The sequence below is a fragment of the Ornithorhynchus anatinus genome, chromosome 17, assembly GCF_004115215.2.
Source record: "Ornithorhynchus anatinus isolate Pmale09 chromosome 17, mOrnAna1.pri.v4, whole genome shotgun sequence".
Taxonomy (NCBI): domain Eukaryota; kingdom Metazoa; phylum Chordata; class Mammalia; order Monotremata; family Ornithorhynchidae; genus Ornithorhynchus; species Ornithorhynchus anatinus.
In genome coordinates this window covers 11,897,388-11,911,879 of record NC_041744.1, presented here as the reverse complement: position 1 = coordinate 11,911,879, position 14,492 = coordinate 11,897,388, and the positions used below count along the sequence as shown (strand labels likewise).

At 48.9% G+C, this 14,492-nt stretch overlaps 1 protein-coding gene across 3 annotated transcripts in view; it reads right to left on the bottom strand.

Moving 5' to 3' along the window:
• Positions 1-14,492, bottom strand: part of YPEL2 (yippee like 2) — a 56,607-nt gene that overhangs the window by 22,492 nt on the left and 19,623 nt on the right. For all 3 annotated transcript variants that reach the window (XM_029082030.1, XM_039914432.1, XM_039914433.1), the window contains one exon: positions 13,608-13,923. In XM_029082030.1, coding sequence (XP_028937863.1) covers positions 13,608-13,724 — 117 coding nt within the window. In that variant the 5' untranslated portion in view covers positions 13,725-13,923. The remainder of the gene's footprint in view (positions 1-13,607; positions 13,924-14,492) is intronic.

The window sequence follows — 14,492 nt, the reverse complement described above, 5'->3', positions numbered from 1 at the left end:
CCAGGCCAGTGCTCTACTCACTAGGCCATGCTGCTCCTCATTAATGTAAAGCCTTGCCCAGGCTCCAATCCTCCGGAACAAAAGCATCAAGATCAGCCCTCTACTGGGTCACTGCCCACGTTCCCAGCTGACACTCACAACGCCCAAGAGAAATCCACAGAACCCCAAGGGCCCCATAGTCTGGGTGACAGACACCAGCTACTTCCAACCCATTCCTGCCCTAACATGCTACCAGACACCCTCCTGTCCGGTAACACGTGAAGAGCTGCGGCTGATGGACATCTACAGGATCCCCTTGGCCGAGGGCATGAAACAGGAGCAGGGCATTTGGAGTGATTTAGTACCAGGAGAGGTCTGAGTGGAGAGCAAGGCCTGGACAAATGGTCAGAGTGTCACCTGGGTTCAAGAGGCGGACTGAGAACTCCAGAAAGTTGAGCGTGAGTATAAGAGGTTGAGAAATTGTTAAGTGGAGCCTGAGAAGTGAGTTAAGTGAGTCCCTTTTTAACCAGGAGACCTTGCTTCTTCTGAATTGGGTCACTTGGGAAGGAAAATTTGTATCCCTTGAGGCAAAAATTCTTCAGGCAGTGCTTAGAGAGGGCAGCATCTTAAGCTGAATGTCCCTCTGGGTTCCTCAGTTTTAGGATGAAAGTGAGATAAAAAGTAAACAGAGAAAAGAAGAATAATTCTAGTATCATGGTGCTGTTTTCCCTCCCCTTTTCCCCACTGGATGAACACTTGAAACTGGAAATCCACGAAGAAGCCTTGAGAGGTGGGGTGAAGGGAGGAGGGCCAGACACTAGGGAGATGGCTCCAACCGAACAGGGAACAAGACCACAAGAAAAAGGAAGTCATATAACCACCCAGCTTGTTACTTGTCAATTTCAAAGGCTAGCAGAAGAACCAGCCCTGTTAGTACTTTGCAAAAGAACAAAACAAATGATGAAGTGTGGTGGGTCCGGGTTCTCTGCCACTGGTCAATGGTTTCAGCTGATTAAAACCCATCAAGGTCTGTAACCTTTCTCATTTATCAGTTGTTTTTCTTCTTTTTTTCTTCTAATGGCACTTAAGTGTTTACTATATGCTAGGCACTGCACTAAGCACTGGGGTGGGTAAAAATAATAATAATAAAATTATGGTATTTGTTAACCACTATGTGCCAAACACTGTTCTAAGCACTGGGGTAGATACCAGGTAATCAGGTTGTCCCACGTGGGGGCTGCACACGGTCTTAATCCCCATTTTACAGATGAGGTAACTGAGGCACAGAGAAATTAAGTGGCTTGCCCAAGGTCACACAGCAGACAAGTGGCGGAGCCAGGATTCAAACCCATGACCTCTGACTCCCAAGCCTGGGCTCTTTCCACTAAGTCACCCTGCTTCTCGAATGGAAACTCTCAAGAAAACGGATTGGCTAGTGCAAAGCTTTCCAATAAAATAAAATAATAATTCAGCAAGTTGGCTACACTGGACCAGTTTGAGAACTGACTGATGTGATCCACACTCAGGACACTCCCAGACTGTGGGATGCACCAACAGAAGGGTCTGGGTGGGGGCAGGGAGCACCCCCCCACATACACCACCCACCAGCCTCGAGTTGCTTAGTCTTCACCAGCAATGTGCCTGACACCCTTATTTAGATGGTGAGCTCATGGCTGAGGCACCAAATCAGAATCTAGATTCCATGCGATACCTCGGTGTCGTGCTTCTCAAATTCTAACTGGACCCTTCATGGGGTCTGACTGCAGATACTGTTTATCTTTAAAAAAAACAACAACAACAAAACCCCCACAGTCCAAATTGGTTTGGTATTACAGAGTTTTTCACCTCCTGGGAAATTACACTGCACGATTTCAACACTTTCCTACTCTGTGGGAACTGGCCTGCATCACAAGTTTACAGATGTGTTTTCTGGGAGCGGAAGCTGTGAGCCCCGTGTGGGCCAGAGACTGTGTCTAACTTGATTATCTTTCTCTACCATAGTGCTTAGTACAGTGCTTGGCACATTGCACTTAACAAATACTATCTTAAAAAATAAATAGCCCAGGCAGGAGGGGAGCAGGAGAGGCTTCTAGACTGTAAGCTCGTTACGGGCAGGGAATGTGTCTTTTTATTGTTATATTGTACTCTCCCAAGCGTTTAGTACAGTGCGTTGCACACAGTAAGTGCTCAATAAACATGTTTGGATGAATGAATGAAGGCAAGACCCTCCCTCCTTCACTCTGCCTTGCTTGGTCTCCCTGATACCCTGATGATGAGTTCTGAAGGGCCAGTGGAGTGAAGAGCTTTTAAGGAATTTCACTGGTGCCCATTTGTTCTAAAATAATAATAATGTTGGTATGTGTTAAGCATTTACTCTGTGCCAAGCACTATTCTAAGTGCTAGGGTAGATACAAGGTAATCAGGTTGTTCCACGTGGGGCTCTCAGTCTTAATCCCCATTTTACAGATGAAGTAGCTGAGGCACAGAGAAGTTAAGTGACTTGCCCAAAGTCATACAGCTGATAAGTCGCAGAGCCGGAATTAGAACCCCCAACCTCTGACTCCCAACCCCATGCTCTTTCCACTAAGCCACGCTGCTGATTCTGATCCTCCCAGACCCTAAACCCAAGAGGTTTTTTGCTTTGTAGTCTTTGGACTGTGCCTAGAGGTGGAGAATAGACACGTTCATTCCCTTCCCCCATCCATCCAAGGCAAGGGACTCAAGAAAGCTCTGGTTTCAGTCAACTGTAGGGCTGAGCAGCTCACTGAATTCTCCCGCTGGCCGAGGAGCTAGCTGCTGGCTCATTTCAAGGTGAGCGAGGCTACCCAGGAGTTCTAAGTTCCAGCCCTCTGGACTGCATTTCTAAGCCTTTATCTTATCTCATTCCTTCTGCAAGTGTTGACACAGCTCCAGCAGCCCAGTGGATCCGGCAAACTGGTTAGAGATGGGTTGGGGGGAAGTATTGGAAAGGCCTCTTTTCCTGAACTACATCTTCCAACTGCATCCATCCAACTGCAGCTCAGCAATATCTGGGCTCCTGTCTAATCAGCGACTTCTCTGTGAGGCAGATTGCAGGGGAATCTCTCCCATTCTCCCCAACACTGGGGAAACTCTCCCCAAGGAAATAACAGTAAACAGTAATACAATCATGGAATTTGTTAAGCACTTGCTGTGTGCCAAGCACCGTAGTAAGCACCACGGTAAACACAAGATAATCAGGTCAGACAGTCCCTGTCCCACATGGGGTGCTCTCAATTTGATGGGGAAGGAGAAGAGGTCGAATCCCATTTTCCAGATGGGGAAACTGAGACACAGGGCTGTCCAAGCCTGTGTTCTTTCCAATAGGCTATGGGATCTGTTTTGGCCCTTAAAAATAAGGTGGGGGTAGCGGGGAAATGACACAAAGCTATGGTTTGAGGAGGGACTGGTTGGAGGTCCCCATCTGTCAAACCAGCCCCTCCACCCAGGCTCCTTTTTGAGCCCAGACAGTGTGAGTCTAAACATCAGTTTTTCCAGACCAGGGCAAGGGCATTAAACAGGGGGAAGAAGCAAGGGCTAAGAGGCTTTCAGTGTTGTCGATAATAAATGAGCAGCAAGCCAAGGGGGTTGTAAAACAATACTCAAGTGAGCATTGCTTATCTTTTTCTGCACTCAAGGCACTTTCTGTAATAGAGCTGCAGCCCCGGCGGACAGCTCAAGGAGACAGCTCTTGGCCGCCTCAGGATCCACTGCAGCAATCCGTCTGCCTTCTGGAGGTGGTGGCAGGTCCTGACCCTGCCTACTCAGCCCTGGGACTATTTAGCCCTGGGACTACTTAGCCCTGGGACCATGCAGAAAGGGCCTGTGCTGAAGGGAGAACCCTTCTCTCTCTCTTTTTTTTTTTAATGAAATTTAAGCTCTTCCTATGTGCCAGGCATAGGGGCAGACACAAGTTAGTCAGCTTAGATACAATCCCTGTCCCACATGGGGTTCACAGCCTTAACCCCCATTTTACAGATGAGAGATCTGAGGCATAGAGAAGTCAAGCGATTCATCCAACGTCACCCAAAAGGGGCAGAGCCGGAATTAGAACCCAGGTCCTTCTGATTCCCGGGCCCATGCTCTTTCCATTAGGCCACGCTGCTTCTCTTCGTCCCGGTTACTCTTCTTCCTATCTACTTTAACCCCAGGAATACTTGGTGGTGTGAGTGTCTGGTGATGTAACACATTCGTTTCTTAAGCGATGGGGTCAAGCAGATAGGGTGAAGCAGTAAGGAAGAAGAATTCATGAGACCTGTGGAGGACAGTTCTGGTTTAGATTACTTTTAAAATGAGGAAGCTTCTTCTAGACTGTAAGCTCCCCTACAGCAGGGATCATGATTTTGAACTCTGTTGTATTGTACTCTCCCAAGTGCTTAGTTCAGTGTTCTGCACATAGTAAGCACTCACTTACCTTTGATGATGTTTCAAGGGTCTCCTCTAATAAATACAAAGATCACTCAAGTCAGTGCTTTCCCTTTCATACATGCTGCCATTTCCCTTATTTGTAATTTATTTTAATGTCTGTCTCCTCCTCTAGACTGTAAGCTCCTCTTGGGCAGCTTACCAACTCTGCTGTAGTGTACTTTTCCAAGCGCTTAGTACAGTGCTCTACACATAGATGCTCAAAAATACTACTGATTGATTACAGTGCTCTGCCCACAATAGGTGCTCAATATTACTGATTGACTGCAGTGCTCTGCACACAGTAGCTGCTCAGTAAGCACTATTGATTGTAGTGCTCTGCCCACAGTGGGAGCTCAATTCAACTGATGGATGGATTGATTGATTGAAAGCGGCCTTCTCTCCCCCATGCCTGGCAGGGAAAGGCAGTCTCCGGCATATTCTTCAGCTCGTTCTGGTCTTGCTTCCACAGTCCTCTGCCACAGGCTGAGATGATTTTTGCTGTTTTCTCCTTCCCTATCCCACATCTATCCCACAAGTGAAGGCCTTCTAACGGCAAACATCTCTAAATGGCAAAGTGAAATCCCAAGGTCCGTGCCCTGGCTCAAGGCAACGGTTCCTTTTGGTATTCTAAACCACTGAACAGCTAAGATCAGATTTGAACTGGTTCCTGCTCCGGTTGCTTGCGATCTTCAGCACAAACACAGATGAGTCACCAGCCCGCCCCTGGCAGCTCCCTCGATAATAAATTGGTGAGATATTTCACTCAGGTCCAGATCATTAATTCTCTCCCAGAACATGCACCACGGTGAGATGGTTCCTGCCTCATCCAAAAGGGAACACTTTTTTTTTTTTAAAAAAAAAAGGTTTCCAAATCAAATCCACTGCTTTGGAGAAGTGATCTCCATCCAGAATTCATTTCCTCTTATTATGTAACTAGGGAGACACAGTGAAGTGCTTGATAATCAACAAGCCTTTGACTCTGTCTCCCCAAACACCCACGTGACATAGGAGAGCAAGCCACCCTCAACTAAAAGGTTCCTAGTCAACTGGAGTGTCAAGGGACCATGTCTTCAGCACAATTCGATTCCCCTTCAAAGTGCAGATGTCCTGGCTCTGATGGAGTCAATAGCACAGATCAACCTTTGCTCTGTGTGTGTGTGTGTGTGTGTGTGTGTGCAGGCGGGTTCACATACATACAAACATACACATACACACACTCACACACTGCAGCCTAAACAGCACTCGACACATCCTTAAAGAGATTTCCTTTCATTTACCTTCAGTGATTCCAGGTTGGAGGGAAGGAACTAAAAGATGGAAAGGGCAAACTGCCTAGGAGTAGGAGGAGAAAGCTTTTCCTTCATTTGTCTCTTTCTCCAGGCTGAACCTTGCATTCACCCACAGAGAGGCATCTAGCTGGGTATCAGTGTCCACTTCCCAAAGGGCCAGACGTGGGAAAGTGGTGGTTTGATTCAGACTCTTGGACTGTGGGGGGAAGGAGGGCAGAAGACAGTATCAGCTTCTTTCCCACCTGCGAGTCAGACTTCCTCAGGAACCCAAGGCAGGATCACTCTTCTCATTACCCATCCAGTCACTGGTCAGGTGAAGTCTAGTAACCAGTGGCTTAGGTTTTTTAAAGCTGAAAACCCATTTGCTTCTAACACCCTAAAATGTGGGCTTTTCTATTTAATATAGAAGGGATAGAATCAGAGCATTAAAATGATAGCAGTGAACTATCTCTCTCCGAAGCAGGTTACAAAACCTTAAAATTCACCTTCCTGGAAGAGGTGTTTTGAGGGGAAGTGACCCATCCCAGGTTATATGCGCCTTAGTGGCAGAATCAGGAATAGTAATAATAATATTATTAGTAGCAATAATGAAGGATATTTGTCAAGCACTGACTATGTGCCAAGCACAGCATTAAGCACTGGTGTAGATACAAGATAACTAGGTCAGAGACCACATGGGGCTAATAAGCTAAGTACAAGGGAAGTATTAAACCCCCATTTTAAAGATGAGGAAACTGAGGCATAGAAAAGTGACCCGCCTGAGATTGCACAGCAGGCAAGTGGCAGAGCTGGGATTAGAACCCAGGTCCTCTGATTCCTAGGCCCATGCTCTTTCCACTAGAGGAAGCTGCTTCCAGTCAGGAGTGGATCCAAATGCTAAGAGCTAGAGACATTTTAACTGGCAGATTAAAAACAAAACAAAAAACAAACAAAGCAGTAATCCTGTCAATACAGAGTCATTGTTCCAAAACCTTCTCTCTCAGCTGAACTAAGCACTGGGGTAGATGCAAACTAATCAGGTTGGACACAGTCTCTGTCCTTCGTGGGGCTTGCAGTTTTAACCCCCACTTTTCAGATAAGGTAACGGAGGCACAGAGAAGAGAAGTGCCTTGCTCAAGGTCCCTCGGCAGACAAGTAGTGGAGTCAGGACTAGAACCCAGCTCCTCTGACTTCCAGGCCTGCACTCATTCCACTAGGCCACACTCCTTCTCATGTACTCCTTCCTCCCTCCCTCCCATCCCTGTAAATAGCATCTACCTGGGCTGACCAATGGGTGCAGGTGATCATCATCATCTTTGGCATTTACTCATGGTCTGCTCTGGCAAGACCACTGTACTGAGCACATATAATCCAGTTGAAAACCCTTGGAGAATTTTCAGTGTAATGGGTGATGGCACGAGGTCCTGTTCCTTCAGCACCCTGGGGATAGGCAGGCTTGAAAGGCCTGCGGGAGGAAAGAATGAAGGAGGAGGGAGCTTAAACAAGGAGCTGAGGCAGTTGCCAATCTAGAAACACAGAAAGCTGCCACAGTTCTCTCTTCTGGAATCAACCAACAGGCTATATTTATTGAGTGCTCATGGGTGTGGAGCACTGTATGAAATGCTTGGAGAGCACGATGGAATTGGTAGGCACTTACATGGACTTTACAATCTAGAGGAAGATTTCTCTTCCCAACTAGAGACCAGTAACCCTGCTGTGCTGCCCATTCCCCAGTAGGAATCATTTGGCCCAGGGTCTGGGCCAATCATCCCATTAGCTAACCCCTTCCTCTGGCCCTGTGCAACTCAAGAGGAGGAAAAAGCAGTGGCTGGGCCTACATTTTCCCATGGCCAAGCCATATCTCAGGAAAACTTCCAAGCCAGAGGGTTGAAATACAGGGTGTGGACAGACTGCCCCACAGCCCTGAGGCAGGCCCTCTCCTGTCAGGAAGTAAGACTGGAGGGCAGCTCTGGTCCCCAAGAGCCCAATTTAGGGATATCACATGATAGCGTTGGGGGCTGAAAATCTGAGGGGGGGAAAAAAGGGAGACAGAAAGGTTGCTCGCATATCAGCTACACTCTCTGCAACAGACCAGAATTTTTGTCATGTGGAAAGTGAAACTGCCTTCCCCCTCCTACCCTCTCCCCTCCCCCAACACTTTACAGCAAACCTGGATGGCAACTGAGGGCACGGGAGGGACTTAAAAATATCTTGAAGGAATTCTATGGCAGTGGCAGGTTGCTGGGAACCCTAAACAACAAAAACAAGCTCCCACAAGGCGTAACTTGCCTTGCTTGAAAGCCAAGGCACCATGTGCGGTAACTAGGCCTCCATGGCTGGGACAGAATGAGACAAAGGTTGGTCAACAGACCAGGGTAGCACATGCGATCCAGGATGGGCGGGATGGGGATGAGAGAAAGCTTTTACTTGCCACTTCGATAACAAAACAATGCTCAGTCCTAAGAGCCAGCCCTTCTCCAGAGCCACCTGCTTGATGGCAAATTCACGAATATCTATATATTTTTTAATCATGCTAAATAGCTGGAAAGTTGGCGGGGGTGGGGAGAAGAGTATATGTATGGAGTTGAGAAATGTTTGGTAGTATTCAACCATCACGTACAGGAAGTGGCCACTGCTTCTCTGCTACCCGATAACATAGCAGCATTCTTTCTGGTTAGTCTTAAGGCAGTCGGAATAAGACAAAGCACAGTCCTTGAAGGGGGGGCGCATTCGTCCCCGACCCAGGACCGTGCAGTTGAATACTGGGGACCACCTACTGTCCCTCAGAGGATAAGGCACATTTGTCGTCTACTCAGGCAGTAGAGTGAGGCTCCCTGGATACCACCAAATGAACATTTCCAGCCCAATTAATATCCTCTTGGGAGCAATTCAGGCTCAAAAAAGTCAAATAGCTTTCTCCCACAAAGCTCAAATGAGAGGAGACTCACCCCACCTCCAGGCCAGAAAGCAGGTAGGTCCTGGAGAAAGGATATTTTTAAGTTATTATGTCAATAATAAAGATCCAATCAGCTCAACTGGGTCCCTGGGGTATGGGACTTCCCCTCATTGTGTATGTGCCCTGCATGTTATGAAACCATCTTTCCTCCAAGAGCCAAAGAACTAGTCTGGACTTTGATCTCTTGGAACAGAGTCCCAAAGGCATCACCAAGACTCCCCCAGAAAACCGTCCAACCTATTGCAACCTAAAGGGGCCACTCCACTGCTCTCCTAGGCTACTTGCCCTGGAGTGTCTGAAAGATGAGGCAGGTCTTGGAAGAGGAAAGCGTGCCGCAAGTTGAATGATCATATTTCAGATTTGGCAGCTTGGGTCCACTGCTATAAGGCTTGTTTAGATTGTTCTACTTACTCTGGGCAGCTGGTTTATCCCGTTGAAGCTATTATTTTAACAATCCTTATATTAGGGCTCACTGTAAAGGAAAAAAAGACCAATGTGAACAATATCTCCTGCCAACTCCACATACCACTGCCCTGCATCGCCTCCAATATGACTACCACAACATCCCTGGAGAAAACGGCCGTGAGATGCTTTCAGCACATTCCCAAAATATTTCTGTCATCAATCCAGGACAATTGTGTGTTCCCATAGGCTTGCCCCTAGACAGACACAGCCGTGGGCCTGGAAGACTGGAGTTACATAGTGGGCTTGGGTCTTCCTTGTCCCACGGCCTTGGTCCATGTTGGCAATGGGGTTGATGGAAAACCTTACAGCTTAGGTGGGATTTCATCATTTTGACCCCTGGAGTGATGGGGCAGGATGGGGAGGGAACAGACCCTAGTACTATATCTGTGTAAGTCAAGTTCTTCAGTTACTAGAATGGGAAAGGAGGCCAGAGTCTGAAATCTCTTCTTTGCTATCTCCTGGGAAAGGACTCCCCATGAGACCTTGAGCTAATGGCTTCGGTTTTCTGGGCCTCCATATCCCCATCTGTGCAATGGGCCTACATCAACCTGGCTTTTTTTGGCCAAACAATTTCAACTCCTCAGATGAAAGGACCTATTAAAAGTGCAAGAATTATTTAATTACACTGCTTCAGTCACCGGCTTCTCAGCTCCTACCTCCCACAGGACGGTCTGTGAAACGAAGTAGGGGAATAGAAGATGAGGGAAGAAAAGCGGGAGGGGTGCTGGCTAGAAGACTTTCTAAACATGGAAGAGAAAAGACGTAGGCTTCCCATTTTCTTTCCATGAATTAGATCTGCAGAGGAATCTATGGATTCTGTTAGGCTGGGGGTGGCCATGGAAAGGAAGAAAGGAATCTTTGTAAGATGCCAGGCAGTTTCCTACTCTCTAACAGCCGCCAGGCATTCAACTCGACTTTCTCAAAGTGCGGCTTTAATGCACCCCATCTGTCCACCCTTCTTCGCCCTGGAAAGAGCAGTGAAACTGAAGCATGCGCTAAATTTGGCCCCTGCTTGGGAACGCAGCCTTCTGCGGGGAAGGGAGGAGGAGAAGGAGGAAGAGGGAAGAAAAGGAGGAGGCCAGCAGAGCTGAGGTTCAAAGAGCAAGAAAATCTGGGGCTGCTGTAGGGGGTGTGGGCCGCTCACCCCACTTATCCTTGTTCACTCCCTTCCTCCCGAGCCTCAAAGGGAAGAGTTGTTGCCAGATGTTAAATTTAGGATTTTTTAAATTTTTTTTTTCCAAAATTGTGGTTTCTCCTTGCAATGTACAGGATACTAGTCTCTCTTTCTGGAAAGGATGAAGGACATGTCCAGCAGGACACGCCTTGGGTGGTGTGGGGGAGAAGAAGTGGTCTGGAAGAGGCTGGACCACCAGCCCTGTGGCTTCCCCAGCCTTGGGGAGGGAATCATTATGGCGCCTTCTTGGACCCAATCCAGATCCACAGGCCCAGGTCCTTGTCTTCAGACCATGGTTTACTCCCCTACACAGGCCATTGGATCTGGAGTCTCCATTGTCAGTGAGATTCCTGACCCCTCAGCAGAGATAACTGGCATCCTGAAGAGAAGGGGAAACAGCTCAGGTCCTGGCCAAAGAGTAGAGGCAAAGACCCATCTCCATGTCCCTCAAGTGGCCAGGGCCAACACGGTGTCTTCTTTCAAAGCAGGCCGGGGAGTCACATAGGTTACAGACCCCCGCAGTTCTGAATTTGGGCAGAGAGGCAGCGAGAACCTGCCAAAAGCCAGATACCACATTAAGCCCTTGTTCGGTTTCACTTGATCTAACTCAGGTCCGACAGCCGTATTACCAGTCCACCCAAGCAGATCCCTTTGCTAACGAAACCCCCTACGGCACACAGCCACCGGAAAGGCCGAAGCCACCCATCTAGCTGTGAGGCTGTGGTCGGCTTCTCTGCCCCACTGCTGGGGTTGTAGAGGGGCGGGCTGAATCCAGGAGATAGTCTGCGGGGCGTCACCAGAGAACCCGTCGGTGCCTAAATCCTGACCCGAACATTTCCCTTCAGGCTGGGAACTATCCTTCCAGAGACCAAGCTGCTCTGGCCTCACTGCCTGCTCCCTTCTCCCCTGATCTCTTGTGGCTCTGAGGGCAGAAGAAAAAAAAAAGGCAGAGTCTTATCTTTTGCTGCTGAATCCAGGGCTCCTTTACTGCCATGCCCAAGGATTTCACTGAAAACTGGAAGTTGAGCTGAGACTAGTTGGGCTGTGGGGGGGGGTGGAGGGGAGAAAGGGCTAAAGGCTCATTAACCAAGCAAGGAGGAACTAAAGTCAAGAAAACAATAGCAAGGAGACCGGGATGGGGGGTGGAGGGGCAAGAGAGAGAAGATTTGGTAGAGGAAGAGCCTAGGAGTGAGCGCTCAAAGGACCAAAAGACAGCAGAGCCTCCAGGTTTAGTGGATAGAGCCCGGGCCTGGGAGTCAGCCTGACCTGGGATCTAATCCCAGTTCTGCCACAGGCCTGCTGTGTGACCTTGGGCAAGTCAATTAACTTCTCTGGACCTTAGTTACCTCATCTCTAAAGTGAGGGTTAAGAGTGTGAGCCCCAAGTGGGACAGGGACTGTGTCCAACCTCATTAACTTGTATCTGCCTCAGCATTTAAAACAGTGCTTGGTACATAGTAAGTGCTTATCGAGTACCATAATTATTATTATTAGCTCCCCGCCCTGGAGATTCCGAGGGACCGGCAGTAGGAAACCCTGCCTCTTCCTACCAGGATGTCACTGGATTTCTCCAACTCAGCACAGCAGGGACCAGTTACAGGAAGTGATGCCAAGTGCCTGGCCAGGGCCATTTTCCTCCCACAGTCACAGCAGAACACAAGCCCCAGGTTTCCAAGTCCCACCTCAAACCTGTTTTTCCCAACTTCAGCTTCTATAGGACGCACTTTCATTTCCTGTCAAATAGCTGGTGTTTGTGGGGCTGCTCACTGGCTCCTTCGTCCTACCTCCCCGTGGCCACACGTCTGCAGAAGGCAGAGTGGAACTCTTTGGAGTACTTAATCTTACTTTGGCCAAGAATTTAAACTTCATGATCTGGGTTCCTCATCCCTGTTGTCCATCCCGAATAGCTTCTACTCTGTGGATCTCAGTTCCATCCTTACTGGGGTTCTGCAGTCTCAGGAATGAAAAAACCCTCCAGACATCTGCCCCACTCAGCCACCAAGATCCTCAGGTATCCCATCCCTCCTAAGCCCCGCTCTTAAAACGCTGTCTCCAGTCCCTCAGAGCTTTTGCACAGAACCCCCTTTTCCACCACCACAATCATCTCCCATCATGTGGCTATAAGCTTCCTCTAGCAGCAAAGGATTTTTACACCTAGCCCTGTCATCTCAGTGAGGCTCTGCTAGTCTATCTGACCACGTTCAAGGAGGAGCTGTGCTTCACCAATGTTCATCCCTCTCTTCCCTTACCCAAAGACTAGACAAGTCCCATTCACCCCTTGGATGAATGATGCCTCAGCAGAGATCTTGCAGTGGTTTGAACAGTTGGAAGAGGAGCCAGGAGGAGGACAGATTCCTAGAGGAGCAGCAAGGCTCAGTGGACAGAGCCCAGGCCTGGGAGTCTAATCCCAGGTCTGCCACTTGTCTACTGTGTGTCCTTGGGCAAGTCGCTTCACTTCTCTGGGCCTGACTTACCTCATCTGCAAAATGGGGATTAAAAATGTGAGCTCCAGATGTGACAGGGACTGTGCCCAACCTGATTAGCTTGTCTCCACCCCAGCGCTTAGAACAGTGCTTGGATCATAGTAAATGCTTAACAAGTACCATAATTATTATTTTGCGGGGAGAGGATTTGAATTACCTAAATGACCCAATTCCCCAAGAGCTACATGCCCCAAACAGGAAAGGGTTCTGCCTTTAGGATTTTGGCCCCAGTTTGAAGCAGCAGCTGCAGGAGTTTCTGGGGACGGTTGGCTTCTTGTCCCTTTCCTAGACAGGACCAACAAAGGTGCCACATTCCGGGTGCCTTGGCTCTCCCTGCAGTGGCCCATTCTGGAAATTCAACTGCTCCAACAACCCAGCCCGAGATCTCCAGAAGCATCATCCTCTTGCTTTTTTTCAGGCCTCGTATGTGTTATGAGCAGCCTGGGCCTTGAAGCCACTATCTGCCAACCCAGCAGAGGTGAGGTGGGAGACTTAATCCCTGGTCCTACCCCCATCCCAGGGCCTCAGCCAACCCAGAGAAACTCAAGATCTTTCTGTCTGGTCACCCCAACCCTTTTTCTGACTCACAGATACCCGAGTCTCCAAGGGAAACAGTCTCTTCATGGTCAGTCCCCAGGGCTGACACTGAATTTCCAAAGCAACAAATTAAACTCAGAGCCCTCCTCCCCTCCCCGTCCCCAAGTTCTCCCTCAGTCAAACCAGAGCGGAAATGAGGATCAGCTTGTCTCCCCCTTCCCCCAGAGCTGTGGAGCAGAGCTCTCCGTCCTCCTGGGTGAATTCCCGGCCGCCCCCCGCACCCCACAAGACAAACGAAGAGGGGCCGGGGGCAGCACATACCTTGGAAATGAGTTCATCGTGGTTGGCCAGGTGAGCCCTACAGTGGATGCAGCTGTAGGTGCGGTGGCAGGAAGGCAGGTAGGCCTGGAAAGTCTTGGACCTCGTCATCTTCACCATTGGCGCCGCCGAATGCTGGGGGAACTCGGGGGCGGCCCAGGAGGCGTTCCCACAGGACGGGTCGCACGGGAAACACCGGAAGACACAGGTAAAGGCCGTGGTTTGTCAGGTGGCGGGTGTGGGGCAGGCTCCACACACTGGTTACTTCTTCGGAGGAGACAGATGCCCGGGTGGAAGTCTGGGGCAGGTTCTCAGCAGCCTTTGGTTCCAAGACAGACAGAGAAGGAAAAAAAAGAATTAGCTGGGAAACGAGCGCTTCTGACTCATAAGCAAGCAAGTGGTGCGCCAGACACAGATGCCGCCGATGAAGAAATTAGGGCACAGCTGCCTCTCGAACTGAAGGAAGACTTTAAGCCAAACCAAATCCACTGCAGCCCTAAGAGATCTAGTTCCTAACAGCCAGCCCTGCCCTATCTGGAAACAAAAATCAACAGGCAAGGGATTTTTTTTTTCCTCCTCAGGAGTGATGGGCTTCCTTCTCAGAGGATGAATCATAATAATTACACTTCTTGTGAAGTGCTTACTATACTCCAAGCGCTGTACTAAGATCTGGGGTAGATATGAGATCATCAGGGCAGGCACAGTTCCTGCCTCAAAGTCTAAATCAGAAGGAGAACAGGTATCCAATCTCCATTTTACAGGAAAGGAAACTGAGACAAAGAGAAGTTCAGTGACTGGTCTAAGGTCACACTGCAGGTGCGCTACAGAGCCGGGATCAGAATTCAGGTCTGTGCTCTTTCCACCAGGTAACGCTATTTCTCAACACCC